Raw genomic sequence first — 14636 nt, forward strand, 5'->3', positions numbered from 1 at the left:
TAAAAGCTTTTTTATATTATTATTATTTATTTAATTTTTTTAAGGTTATTTTAACTCATTTAACTATACAGTTTTTGCTTTACTTATTTAATATTACTTCTATCAAAATGTCATGGCAATTTGTCTGAAAGAACACAACACGTTCTGATGTCTACGCACGATTTACTCAAGGTCGGGAGGAGGTGTACAATTTGTTCCTACCGACTAACGTTTTGAAAATATGAAAACTTTCATGGATCCGAGAATTTACGTCAGATCGGCATTACAATCAATTTACACAAAATAAGAGTTTAAAATATTAAATTATTACAATATTTAGCAGAGTATGTATTTCACAGCTGAAAAGAACATATGTGCAGGGCCGACTGGGAACACTTATGAGTGTTGATGAAATGATTCATTGAGCCGTTTCTTAGAACTGGTTCATAAAAACTAACCGAACAAACTGATTCACTAAAATAATTGACTTACCAAATATTATTTCCTATTTTATTCCTACTCTTTCATTGCATTCTTTTTTGCAATTACGTACAGTATACTGTATGTATTCTTACAAACCATGTAAACTGTCAGATCCTTCCCAATGAGATTTCCCAAAATTTACTCTGTTGCATCTTTGGTATCTTCTTGCTTCCAAATCTCAGAACCTCTGAGATCTCCTCAGTGCTACCTTCAACAAGCTAAACAACCCTCTCTGAGGCACTTGTGGACCAGATTAGGTCTCCATGCCAGGCCAACCTGTCTGTTGGATTTACCTCCACCTTTACATCTCAATTAGTCTACACAGGCTTAAAACCCCAGACTCTTTACAATTCATCCCTCAACTGATCCCCAATTACACAGCTGCTCTATCCCTCTTCTCTCTGCTCTTCCCTCTGTTTGCACCCAACCTGCCTTGCACACACACTTTGGTGTCCTTGACGGCCAGCGGAAAATCCTTTAAAATCCCTCAGTAAATGGATCTAATCCCATAATAAATGGCTGTGTCCCACAGACAAGGGTGAGGGAGAAACCGGCCTTTTATCAAGATGGAATGAAATCCAGGGGTCACGGGAATGCAAATCGTACCTTTTTTTTGTTTTTTATTACTCACCTCGTGTTTTTTTTTTTTTTTTAACCTGTATAGTTTTCTTTCTTCCATGGAACGAGAGATGTTTCGCTGAATGTCCAGGTTGCTGTTTTCCATTCGACCCAAATGGATGTGGACTGGAACTATCAAGCTCATCAAAGTACACCCTAAAAGTATCAGAATAGTTGTCCATAAAACTATTGCTATGTTTCAAGTCATTTTGAAGCCATACGACATTTAAGTCGTTATAAGCTGAAAATCTGTCCCTTTGCAGTAGCTCTCAAATCTCGTTCACACATGCAATAGTAAACATTCGACACAGAACACTTTATGTTTCCAGCTTGGATTATTGGAGAATGCTATTGTGTTCCACACAAGAATAAGATGCATAGAGGTTTGGAACGACATGAGGGTGAGCACATAATTACAACATTTTCTACTCCATCACTATTCCGAAGAATGTCACGGATTCTCACTGATCTTTTCGTTTTTCTGTTGGTGTAATATTATTTGCCTTGTGTGTTAGGCTATAGATGGATGGTGTGTATGTTTTATGAATCTCACCGGTTTCTGAGTTTCTTCAACATTTTGTTACGTGCAGCTTATAGAATATTCAGTGTGGTCATGGTACACTGTAATTAATGTTTTATGTGTAGTGTTGCTTTTATCTCACTCTGAGGTTTGCTTCTACCAGTGTAAGGCTTTAAAAATGTGTGCGCGAGTATGAGTGTGCGTACACTTGCGCATTACAAAAGAAGGAATAGCTATAGATCATTTTGTTCTTCAAGGTCATTGCTTGTTAGCCAATATGTAGTGATCATATGTACGTGTTTTATACATGTGCTGCACCAGCATCCCATGTCTGTTACTCTACATTGATGTGTGTGTTTACTTATGGTTTTGTTTTTGTGTGTGTGTGATCAGGTTGAGTTAACTGGCAGCAGCGTGTTTGATTACATTCACCCCGCGGACCATGTCGAGATGGCAGAGCGTCTTGGCATTAAGCCACACCTCTGGGCGGAGGCAGGCTGTCAAATGTCCCATGAGAGCGTTTCAAGCTCCGCCTCCACATCTTCATTGGCAGGCACACCAGAACCAGGTAAAGAAGTCCAGCTTTATTCATAAATGGACTAGAGTATCCTAGCCACATGTTAAAGGGGCCATATTATGAGAAATATACATTTTCTTTATAAATGAATTAGATAAAAGTGTTTGAAAAGGCTTCAATTTATTACTATCCGTAACTCTGTGTTAACTCTGTTCTGTGTTGTAAAATATCCATCAAGATGTATTTTTATACATCATATTTGTTTTCATTGCCCTTAATAAGTAAAGACTTATGCCATTCCATATGTGTGTGTACATTTGATATCTTGATATAGACAATATTAACATTTACCACCCCTGGAGTCAAGAGTTTGAATCCAAGGCATGCTGAGTGACTCCAGCCAAGTCTCCTAAGCTACTAAACTGGCCCGGTTGCTAGGGAGGGCAGAGTCACATGGGGTAACCTCCTCGTGGTCGCTATAATGTGGTTCTCGTTCTCGGTGGGGTGCGTGGTGAGTTGTGCGTGGATGCTGCGGAGAATAGTGTGAAGCCTCTACATGCGCCACGTCTCCGCGGTAACGTGTGCAACAAGCCGCGTGAAAAGATGTACGGATTGATGGTCTCAGATGCGGAGGCAACTGAGATTCATCTTCCGCCACCCGGATTGAGGCGAGTCACTACGCCACCATGAGGACGTAGAGCGCATTGGGAATTGGGCATTACGAATTGGAGAGAAAATAAAAAAAAAGATAATTCATAGCCACTATTTAACCTTTAAGCTTGCATTGTAAATTAACGTGAATTGCTAGTTTATCATGCTTTTATGCGTCAATTTAAGACCATATCAGTTTTGAGTCCTTGTCCATTGTTAGGACGATCCGGACTTGGCAAAACGTATTGGCTACTATAAAAAAATAAAAGGAAATCAATGGACACCTGACAAGTGCATGTCTGGTGAAACAGGTACTTATTATTTATATTCATATATATATATATATATATATATATATATATATATATATATATATATATATATATATATATATATATATATATATGAACCCTTGCATAATTATAGCACTTTTTTTCTTTCTGCACATTCATATTCCACATTGGTTGTTCTTGGGTATCCAGCTGCTATTTTTTGTTGGCATATCAAATCTGTTGACACTTAAGGATTATTGAAATGGTGTATATCTTTGCCTTGTGTGTCTCTACTTGTAGCCCCATCCAGTCCTTGTTCTCCTGTTATTGAGCTGACAGAACGTGGCTTCTTCATCCGGATGAAATCCACCCTTACCAAGCGTGGTCTCCACATTAAATCTTCGGGTTATAAAGTGAGATATTCATATGTGACATACTTACTCATAAATTATATTCTAACACCAACTGAAGGATTTTGTTGTGTAGTCTTACTGTAACAGTGGTGAATTGTTCTTTGATAATTCACTTTTAGCCATTTTCATGAAAGCATTATTGATTGGATAATTTTTTGGTAATTTCTTTCGTAAACTGAATTGCTCATTTAATTCCTTATCAGGTGATTCATGTGACAGGTCGCATTCGCTGTCGACCTGCCCTGGTGCCAGGCTCCTCCCGTTCGTTGCATAGGCCAATGGGGTTGGTCGCTCTGGCTCACACGCTTCCCCCCTCAACGCTAAATGAGGTGCGCATGGAAAGTCAGATGTTTGTGTTCCGAGTTAACATGGACTTACAGGTCACCTACAGTGAGAACAGGTAAATCCCCAGCATGCACTGAAAAAAATGTAAAAAAATTCCACTTTTCTATTATTTTTTAAACCAGATAAATTTTCTTATGAAGCAAACTGATATAAGATCTTACGTTTTTTTTTCAGAGATATCTAGCAAAAGTGTGCAAAGTTAATTCTTAAAACAAGAAAAATAACTAATTGCCAATTGGTTTAAAAAGAAAAACTCTAACCTGATTGGCAAAAATGTTATACTTGTCTCATCAACTATTGAAAAAAGCAAACTGGTTAAATATGATGGCAACTTTAAGACTGTCACTGATAGGAATATATGCTTGTGTGGGTTTTTGTAGGATTTCGGAGTATATGGACTTCAGTCCAGCAGAGGTGGTTGGACACACCTGCTATCACTTCATCCATGTGGAAGACCTGGACACCATCAAGCAGAGTCATGAAGACTGTAAGCCTTCCAGAATGTCAACTTTGGTCTTCTCTCTTCTCCTCCATTCCTTATATATCAGTAATCTTGAGTATAATGCTGGATTAATATAGTTTACTACATGGTTCTCTTGAATACTCTATTCTTATTGGTCAATGATGACATCATACGATCAAATATTTTTCTATAATGACAGTTAAACCGTATAATTGACCCCTGTCCCAAACCAACATACAGCAATCTGTGCTAGTTTCTATTTGTTGAGCTAATGTAACGGGAACGTTGACAAGCCTCAAACTGCTGTTTGCATTTGACAGCAGCGCTCCCTAGTCCTATGAACAAATTGTGTCTCTTGCCTCCCCATCCAGGTTTTAGACTGATTTTGAGCTTTCTTAAGGTGGCTATTGAATTTTTTAAACTTAATATTTTAATATTTTCTTATTTAACTTATGTGTCTCTTTTCTCTCTCTCTCTCTCTCTCTCTCTCTCTCTCTCTCTCTCAGTGCTGCGGAAAGGACAGGTTGTGACGGGGTATTATCGCTGGTTGCAGAAGAGAGGAGGGTATCTATGGATTCAGTCTTGTGCTACTGTGTCCATTAACCACAAAGCGCCTCATGAGCGCAATGTCATCTGGGTCAACTATGTGCTCAGGTAAGCTTCATACTGGCCTTGTGTGGGTTTTGTATAAAATCGCTAAATTAAAGTCCCCATGAAATGGCTTGATGAGCATAGTTTTCTGCCCTGTGTTGACATATCTTTCTTAAACAGGAAGTTTGGGTGCAACACACCAAATGAAGAGAAAGACTGTACATTTTAAATGTGCATATCTGCTAAAAGAGAATTTTATCAATGTTTTGGAGTACGTTAGCATATACTGTACATGGCTTCAAAGCTTGCACAGATGGACTAAAACCTCAAAACTCTCATTTTGATTTCATGGGGTAATGTGCACACATTCTCCACAAAGCCCTCATAAACGCTCTTCCTCTACTATCTGTCTATGGCAATCTTTGTCACACAAACACGCATGTTAAAAAGTCAGACAAAAACAGGCCAAAAACATGGTTGAATTTCAGTGGTAATTGGACTGGTAATATATAATTACACCAAATGGATGTCAAAATGTTCTGGCTGAATGGTGTTTTAGTTAATTAGCTTTGTAATTGCTATAGCTAATTAACTTCTATAGTACCCCACTGGAGCCATGCTCATTGTGTGTGTGTGTGTGTGTGTACCTCTCAAGTGTGTACCTCTCACCTCTCGGTCATTGCTTGTGAGAAAGAAATTCTGTAGCTTTTTTCCAAAACCAAGTGATCTGGCTTGCTGTCTACTACCTACATAGGTGATTACAATGCAAAGACTTTTTTAGCGACTTTGTGAAATTACTTCGGACACTGCCAAAAGAAAGGATATTAAGTCACGCTTCTGTTTTTTATATATAAATAAATCACAAATAACAAATGATATTTTATTCAAAATAATAAATACATGCAGCTTTTAAATATGTATTATTTGTAATGAGCCAAGAGTTTGGTCATGCACACGTCTTCTCATCACACCAGAGTTCACCAAGCTTGAACTTTCATGGGCAGTGGACACTTCACATAAGCGATCTCCTGCGATCGGATGCGTATGAATGAAAGTGAATGTAGCCTGAATTGTAGTGTGACTATGGCCAGAGACTATTTAGCAGAGATGGGCCACTTCTATTAAAATGAATGGGATAAATTGGAACGCCCAACCAAGGAACTCTAAGTGCCCAACGGTCAACAGGTGTAGAAATTAAGTCCCGCCTTACAGTTAAAAGAGCCAATCACCTTTTATATACAGACGTCACAAGTCAATAAACTCGAGAACGCACATACGCATAAGCTATACAAGCCATGAGAATTGCATTATAGCACAATTAAAGCACAATTTATGATTCCAGTATTGTCAAATTTGTCTTAAAATGCTACCTAGGTAGACAGCTCACTAGGTTTTGGAACAGGGACTACATAAAGTAGAAATACAGGTGAATTGAAGACTTTAAAGCCGGACCTCCTGTTATGTATGCAACTATGATAAATAATTGGAGAAAATTACGTGAAGCTGTGTGAAGTTTACGATTAAGTTTCTGTTTAACAATGGAGCAGGTTTTAGCATTTAGATTGCCAAATGTGTGAAGCTCCCCAAGGAGAATGGCTCACTTTCTTTTATCTGTATTTTCAGTCGACCAGAGATGGCAGACATGCCTCTGGACTTATTACAACTCCCAGAAAGCCTGAGGGCAGAGCGACTTCAAGCTAGTTCCTCCCCAAGCAACACTTCCCCAAAGGCACAAGGTATGTTCTAATGCTGTGTTCCATTCAAATTTGGAAGTGTGGAATTTCTAACTTCCTTCTTTGAAAAGTGCAATTAGCTTACCACATCAAGTCAGACTTCCAAATTGATCGGAAATTGTCAACCCATATTTTGCCACGACCCAGGCCAGGTGTATGACACCATACAACTTGGCAGAATCCAGGTAGAATATGCACAATAAATTGCAAAATCCATCCATCCATCCATCCATCCATCCATCCATCGTCAACCACTTATCCTGTGTACAGGGTCGCGGGGGGCTGGAGCCTATCCCAGCTAACATTGGGCGAAAGGTGGGGGACACCCTGGACAGGTCGCCAGTCCATCGCAGGGCCACACATAGACAGACATACACTCACACTCTCCTCCATCTCCACATCCACACCTAGGGCAATTTTTTTTTGGAGACACCAATTAACCTAGCCTGCATGTCTTTTGGATGGTGGGAGGAAGCCGGAGTACCCGGAGAGAACCCACGCAGACACGGGGAGAACATGCAAACTCCACACAGAAAGGCCAGGGCAACCAGGGTTTGAACCCACGACCTTCTTGCTGTGAGGCGACAGTGCTAACCGCTGCACCACCGTGCTAATATGGGTGCTTTCAAACTAGTACTTTTGGTTCACATCATGGTTCATTTGACATCAAACTTTGTTTCTTTTGGTTGGTGTTAACAATCTTTGCCAAACTCGGGTGCACACCCGCAAACTGCAACCGAGTCGGCTTGAATGCCATCCGTACACAATCTGTACTACATCGTGGAAGTGAAACGCATCTATGCATGCTCCCGGGTGCAATTATTACATTGTAGATTTCTCATACCAGCTTGTCTCCAAATAAATGGCCTTTAGAGTAGTGATGTCCCCCAGTGGTTGACTAACCGACTAGTCATCCAGCATCTAACAAATTGATTAGTAGGCTCGACTACTAACATTAATATTTTATGTGGTGGTGGTTTTAATGGGAGACAAAATTACCAAATTAATTTAGACACAACTTTATTTAAAAAAATCTAGTCAAAAGTATAGTTATTGAACCTATATTTTGTTGAATATCTGTTAGTTACTATGTTGAAGGGATGCACTTCAGTATATCCCTCTGAAAGTGTCTCATTGGGGTCATGTGACCATAACGGAGCCTGATGATGCATTATTATCCATAACATGTACTAGTTGACTAGCAGGGTTGGGAGGGTTACTTTTAATATGTATTCCACTACAGATTACAGAATACATGCTGTAAAATGTCATTTGTAATGTATTCCGATAGATTACACAAGGTCAGTAATGTATTCTAAATACTTCTTCAGCACTGGTTGATTTTGACTACAAAAACTCTATAAAAAAATACACTCTCTGAAAAACCAAAATATATTTTTCAGTGTTTTTCTTTCTGTATTTTTAATATTTTGTAATATTTTTACAGGAAAACAATATAAAAATGATTATCAAGAATATTATTTTTTCCCTAATATCAAAGGTCTTACTAGAAAAAAAGAAATTATGATCCAACATGAATTTTCTTGATAAAAAATATGATCGTGTCTGGTAACATGTGCATGTAAAATATTTTTAACTTAGCGTAAAACTGACAATTTACACAAAACATTAAAAGGTTTATTTCTATTTCTTCTGCTCCAAACTTACTTCAAACTTACTTCTCTGTCTGCTCGTATGAATGTAACGCATCATAAGAAAGTGTTTCACCGCTGATCAAATGCACTTTGGATCACATCATTTATATGTATAAATGTTTTCCATCTGAAAGGACTAAATATTAAACGAAACAAATGACAATAAAATCTCTGTAATCAAAATACATTCTGAATGAAACTGTATTCTAATTACCAATTATTTAAATTGCAACTGTAGTTGAATACAGTTAATTATATTTTGTATTTATAAATACGTTATCCCGTTACATTTATTCCGTTATTCCCCAACCCTGCTGACTAGTCATTCAAACTGACCGATTAGTCGTTTATGAAAATTGGTAGTTTTCCACATCCCAACTTCAGAGAGCATCTCACATTCTTAACATGTCTTGCAACGATCAACAGGTCCACAGCAGACAAATGCAAACAGTCTTCACATCTTTGCACATTCAGTGCAGTGCATATATGGCAGGTAAAAAGTATCCATTTGTCATACTTGAGTAAACGTAAAGATACCTACTTGGAAAATGACTCAAGTAAAAGTTGAAGTAGCTCATGAGAAAACTACTTAAGTAAAAGTATTAAAGTAACTGATATTAAATGTACTTAAGTATCAAAATTACAGGTAAATTGCATAAATTATGGAACAGTCCATTAAACCCATGTCAACTTATTTGATTGGTGGTGCTCATCATTTACTCACCCTCACGCCATCCCAGATGTGTATGACTTTCTTTCATCTGCAGAACACAACCAAAGGTTTCAGAAGAATATTTCAGCTTTATAGGTCAATTCAATGCAAATGAATTTTGGCCAGACATTTCAAGCTACAAAAAGCACATTAAGGGAGCATAAAGTTATTCATACTACTACAGTGGTTAAAGCCCTAGATGGCGCTATAGGAGGTGTAATCGATCTTGAAATCCTGATCGCCAAGGAGAATGCTAATTTCAAAATATTATATTCAAAAAAGGAGTTATATTTTGGTCTATTCTCACCCAAAAACCAATTTGATCCATTCAGAAGACATTGATGAAACCACTGGAGTTTTATGGATTACTCTTATGCTGCAATTATGTGCTTTTGGAGCTTTAAATGTCTGGCCACTATTCACTTACATTGAATTGACCTACATAACAGCAATATTCTTCTGAAAATCTTTTTTGTTTGTGTTCTGCATAAAGAAAAATTAAAGTCATACACATCTTGGATCGAATGAGGGTGAGCAAATTATGAGAGAATTGCAATTTTTAAACGAACCATCCCTTTAATGGCACATTCAAATCACATCAGAATGATCATATTTATGGGATTATGGGCCAATAATCAACCACCCAGAACACCCTGGCAACTGCATAGCAATGTGCTAAAACATAGTTAAAACAACTTAATAGCATTGTAACAACCTGGCAACCACATACTTTAGCAATGCGCCAAAACTCAGAGCAGAGATCACCTTGATAACTGCATAGCATGCCCTAGCAACCATCCAGAAAACCCTGGTTACCACATTCTGTAGCATAAATGTGCTCCAAAGCAAATATAACACTTTAGCAACCACCAGAAAACTAGATTTGCTTCGGCAAAGACCATTCATCCATCTTCATAAAATATAAAAATTAAAATTGTTGGACATTTTCACGAGTGCTGGTACTTATTCATACACATCATATCTTGGTTAAATGGAAAATGTGAATGCAGGTGATTGACTTATATGTACAGGTCTCCTGGAATGGCGGGAGACTGATCGCACACATTCACTATTTCACAGCTCTCATAATGTTTAAGCCTAAATTGGTAAACTTAATTAGTCGGAAAAAAAATTAACTCACAGGAGCAGTTTCTTGTCTTCCCCAGATGAGTCAGATGACGGAACACGTAATCTGGCGCGCTTTGCTTGTGATTTTGATTCAGATTCGTGATTCACAAAATGAATAATTCAGACTGCTTTTGAAACTTTTGTTCAGTTCAAAGGAATCGCTTTTAAAAGATTAGACTCAAATGATTCTTTTAACGAATCACACATCACTATCGCTGATCTACATGCATTTTTGCACATACTGCTGTCATTTATTTTTAGGTGTTCAGTCCCAAAAGTAACGAAAGGGTCTGGAGGAATTTATCTGAGTAAAAATATAAATTTCCTCCTCAAAATGTAGTGAAGTAAAAGTAAAAGTCCAAAGAAATATTTATACTCAAGTAAAGTATAAATATTAGAAAACTGTACTTAAGTACGTAATTTGTATTTGTACTTCGTTATTATACACCTAAATGATATGGTCTAAACAAGACTAGCGAACTCGGGTTCGAAACAAGCAATCAAACCAGACATGAAAACGCTTCAGGACCTGTTAGGTAAATGCTTGAAAAGGTGTGTAAAACATGATAAACATTACATTTCCTAAATAAATGTTTAATTATATATAATTTTCCAAGCATCGGATAAACAGACAGGCTGCTATGTGGTCAGAATCAAGAGGTATTAAGTAGGAATTTCCCACATCAGACTTTGAATAGAATGCAACATAAACCTCACACAGTTATCCACATAAACACACAAATTCACTGGATGTTAGATACTGTAATTTTCTCAGCAGCACCAAACAGTAGTGATACTGTATCTTTTTTCCAGGTTCAATGGTCACGCAGCCACTGAAAGGCAGTGAAGTCAGGACCGAGTCAGACAGCAAACAGAAGGAAACCTACTTGCACTCTGCTTCCAGCAAATCAGTAGACACCAGGAAGAGATCCCACACTTCTGACACTGAAAGGGGTCGTCCAGCGCCGAGAAGGCGGTTGGAGGTGTTCCAGCAGAGAGAGGACAGCCCATCTACCTCCTCAGACCAAGTCAGTGACAGCGATGTTGAAGAAGAGAATGAGTGGGACCATACACCCAGCAACAAACGGGTAAAGAATGAGGTTGGGGCATTGAAACAAGGCAATGGTGCCAATGGAGCAGGGAAGATCCATAATGGCCGAGCTGTGATTCAGCATCTAAAGAGCGTAGTGACCAGTTCTAGCTCGAATATCAAGACGGAACAGGAGGTGATGGGGACAAGTGTAGGTTCAGGGTCTGGAGGACACTGGAGCCAACCTCCTTCCAGCACACATGTATCCAGTGGCAGAACCAATGGCAGCAGTCCACCTTCCCAGCCTCCAAATTCAGTCTCCAAGTGTCTGTTCAACCCACCATCTCCAACCCTGTCTCCACCCATCTCGGCCTCTCCCCTGCAAAGAGATGATTGGTCCTTTCACGGAGGGCGTACTCCGGAGTTTGAGCTACTCCAGAGACTCACTACGAGTGGGGCGGCGGGACGTGTGCTCTTTCACCCTCTGGCTCTTGGCCCGCAGGGCCCTCAGAGTCTGTACGCCCCAAGTACCATTCGCTATGCCCCACCTGAAATGCCTACAGTACATGCTGAAGGACACCGCCTAGACCACACAGCCAAAACTCCAGCTTTCTTTCCCCACCTCCAGAGGATCGCGTCTCTACCTCCCTTCAGTGGCTTCTCCCCAGCAGAACCGCCCTTTACCCCAAGTCTGCCCTTCTGTATGAACGGACTGAGGGGGGCAGCTGGGACAGATGAGGATTGAAAGAGAGAAACAAAGAGAGAGAGAGAGAAAGATAGAGAGAAAGAGATAGAGAAGATAACAGAAAGGAGAGGCAGTGGAAAGATGGTAAGGAATAGTTTGTCAAACTGTGTTCCCAGTTTCTTCTCTGTTAATTTGTTAGTCTGTCTTCCTCTCTCTGGACAAGCAGTTAAAGCCATACTGAATATATGAAGGACCTCATGCAAAGGGGTCATCGATGGGGTCAAAAGGTCTGAGCAGTTGGAAATATACAGGAGTGTCATCGTGTTCAGGGGAGAACCAAGGACATTATCCTGTACTGTAAAAATTAAAAAATACTCAAGCACCCTTTAAAGGAGCGCCAAATATCATATTTATGTACTCTAGGGTCTTTAAGATATTTTTCAAAAACATCAATCCTTTCCCTTATGATGGGGTTACTGAAGGAACCATTGACAGTCCTTAAGGATTATTTAGGGTTCTTGCAGGAACTAAGAGCAAGTTTCTCAAAGAATTCAAAGGGTATCTGGCGGCTCTCCAAAGGGTTCCAGCGGTTTGGCATCTGAGGAACCCCAAATGGTGCCTTGAATATCTTTTATTTTTTACATCCTGGGCCCACCTATAAAAGTGGCCCTGGGAATATGCAAATAGGGACAAAAGCAGCATGGCAGGCAATTGCCAAAAAAGACATTCCTATGAAAAGATGCAGAAGAAAGCACAGTCCACAGAGGGATCATACTAATAATGTGAGTTTAGACATTTTGAACACTGTAGAATTTTCATTTTTGTAAAAAAAAAAAAAGAAAAAAAATGGAAAGGAAAAAAGATAACTGTCTTTAAACATTTGAAAAGTAATCACTTGAAAAGTAAGTCATTCAAAGACCACAGCTATATATAGCCAATGCTGAATTGGGATACTTCATATGTGCAAAGGCTCCAAAAACCTATGACCTACATAGTCTATCATGGACTAACTGTTCTATCAAGTACATTTGGGTATGGTGGTGGTGGGTGGGGTTGGATAAGTGTGTCATTTTGTCATGTATCATGCCCAAGCACTTATGTAAATCATTGCATACACATAGCACTTCATCCATGACCATGCACTCTAGTTCTCCTACTGTATAAAACCACAAGAATTGAGTTTACAGCAATTGGTTAATTATTTCTAAAACACGATTCTGGCCATGTGTGGGAACCCTGTCCGTAATATAAAGGTGCAATCTTTAAAATAAAATCCCTAGTATGTAAAACTAAGGCACAGGAACTCTGTTGCAAAACAGAAACAAGAATTTTAAAGCCTCACAGGTCTGTTGCAAACAGTAGGCAACCAATTTATGCTGCCTTCTAGCAGCATTGTATGTATCTTTCATGGAGAAGGCATTTCCAGGATTTCGATAAACTCATCTAAGATGAAGGACATCATCAAAGAGTCAAAAGAAATTTTGAGTATGAATACATTTCATTCAGTATAAATAAAAACATACTTACATCTAATTGTAATTGACTTTTTCACCCGATATTTGTGTGTGCTGTGTAATTTTTGTGCTGATTAGAGTATCGTCTTGTTAGCTTAGCAACATGCTTACATCCAAGCTAGGCAGCTCACTCAGGTTTTGGAACAAAGTCAGGTTCTAAGACACGGTCTACTTTCAACATCCCTTAAAGATACTTTTTTATTACTTTTTTGTTGTTGGATTTTTTTTTGTTTCTGAAACCTTAAAGTAAAATAGGCCTATAAAGTTGTACGTGCAAAAGTCTTTCTTTAAAGTCTTATTCTTTAAGAATAAGTGGCTAAAGATCCAGAAGTGGCTTCCTCAGACAAAAATACATTTTAAAAGACAAGATTTAGGTTTGAACCTCCTTTACAAAAAAATCTAGAGATTTGACAAACTAGCCACAAATTTGCCACTCATTATTTTCAAGTGCATTTGAGCTTGTGATTCGCCGCAAATGTTTGCTAGCAGTTTGCAGATCTTCGGTAGTGGTGTACCTGCAGCAAACCTTTGGCAGCAATGCACAATTTGCTGCAAGTTTGCTGCAAAGCTCGTTTGCATGTGAAAATTATCAGTGGCAATTTGCCATGAACTCTCAATCTTAAGGGATGTCAGTGGTCACTAAAAGACTGCAGTGCTAAGGAATAGTTCACCTAAATATGAAAATTCAGTCAACAGCAAAAGCAGTCATTAACAAAATACTGAGGTTGCTTGTTTTAATTTTTTTCCATTGTTTACTAGCTCCAAAATTTGTATCAAGTTCTGGTAACTGATGAATGGGATTTGATAAATAGTAATTGCACCAATGATCAGGAGGAGTCTTTGGTTGTTTTTGTTTATGCACGTTTCTCTGCCCATGCAGTATTATCAGATGTAAGCAGTTTTAAGTAGCACTAAATTATATAAGATGGTCTTTATTTGTATTTGTGATTGAGGATGAATGTGTAAATAGTTATGAGAGAGAGTCAGTCCTGAAACATCAGCACATGAGTTGGTGTTACCTAAACCTTTGCCATCACTGTGACTCTAACTTCTTTACGATGTTTGTGAAAATACAGCGCCATGAGCATTAAATGAAAACGTTACACTGTAAAGATTATTATGATAATCCAAATGACAACAATAAACTTTATTCCAGTAATGGAGCATTTCTGTCATTTTTGTCTTTATCAGCCTTGTTTGAAGCCGTTGTTCAGCCTTAGGGGCCGTTTACACGACAACGCCGAGTGGTGGTGGCATAGTGGGCTAAAGCACATAACTGTTAATCAGAAGGTCACTGGTTCGATCCCCGCAGCCACCACCATTGTGT

The 14636-nt window shown here is 38.7% G+C and overlaps 1 protein-coding gene across 1 annotated transcript in view; it reads left to right on the forward strand.

Annotated features, from left to right (window-relative positions):
- The window catches only part of LOC127632013 (neuronal PAS domain-containing protein 1-like), a 67795-nt gene extending 53361 nt beyond the window's left edge, over window positions 1-14434 (forward strand). Inside the window, exons 6-12 of the mRNA XM_052110466.1 lie at window positions 1994-2168; window positions 3341-3453; window positions 3657-3853; window positions 4179-4285; window positions 4768-4915; window positions 6476-6588; window positions 10894-14434. Of these exons, the coding sequence (XP_051966426.1) occupies window positions 1994-2168; window positions 3341-3453; window positions 3657-3853; window positions 4179-4285; window positions 4768-4915; window positions 6476-6588; window positions 10894-11855 (1815 nt within the window). The 3' untranslated portion in view covers window positions 11856-14434. The remainder of the gene's footprint in view (window positions 1-1993; window positions 2169-3340; window positions 3454-3656; window positions 3854-4178; window positions 4286-4767; window positions 4916-6475; window positions 6589-10893) is intronic.
- The last annotated feature ends 202 nt before the right edge of the window (window positions 14435-14636 follow it).

The sequence above is a fragment of the Xyrauchen texanus genome, chromosome 38 (genome assembly GCF_025860055.1).
Source record: "Xyrauchen texanus isolate HMW12.3.18 chromosome 38, RBS_HiC_50CHRs, whole genome shotgun sequence".
Classification (NCBI taxonomy): Eukaryota; Metazoa; Chordata; class Actinopteri; order Cypriniformes; family Catostomidae; genus Xyrauchen; species Xyrauchen texanus.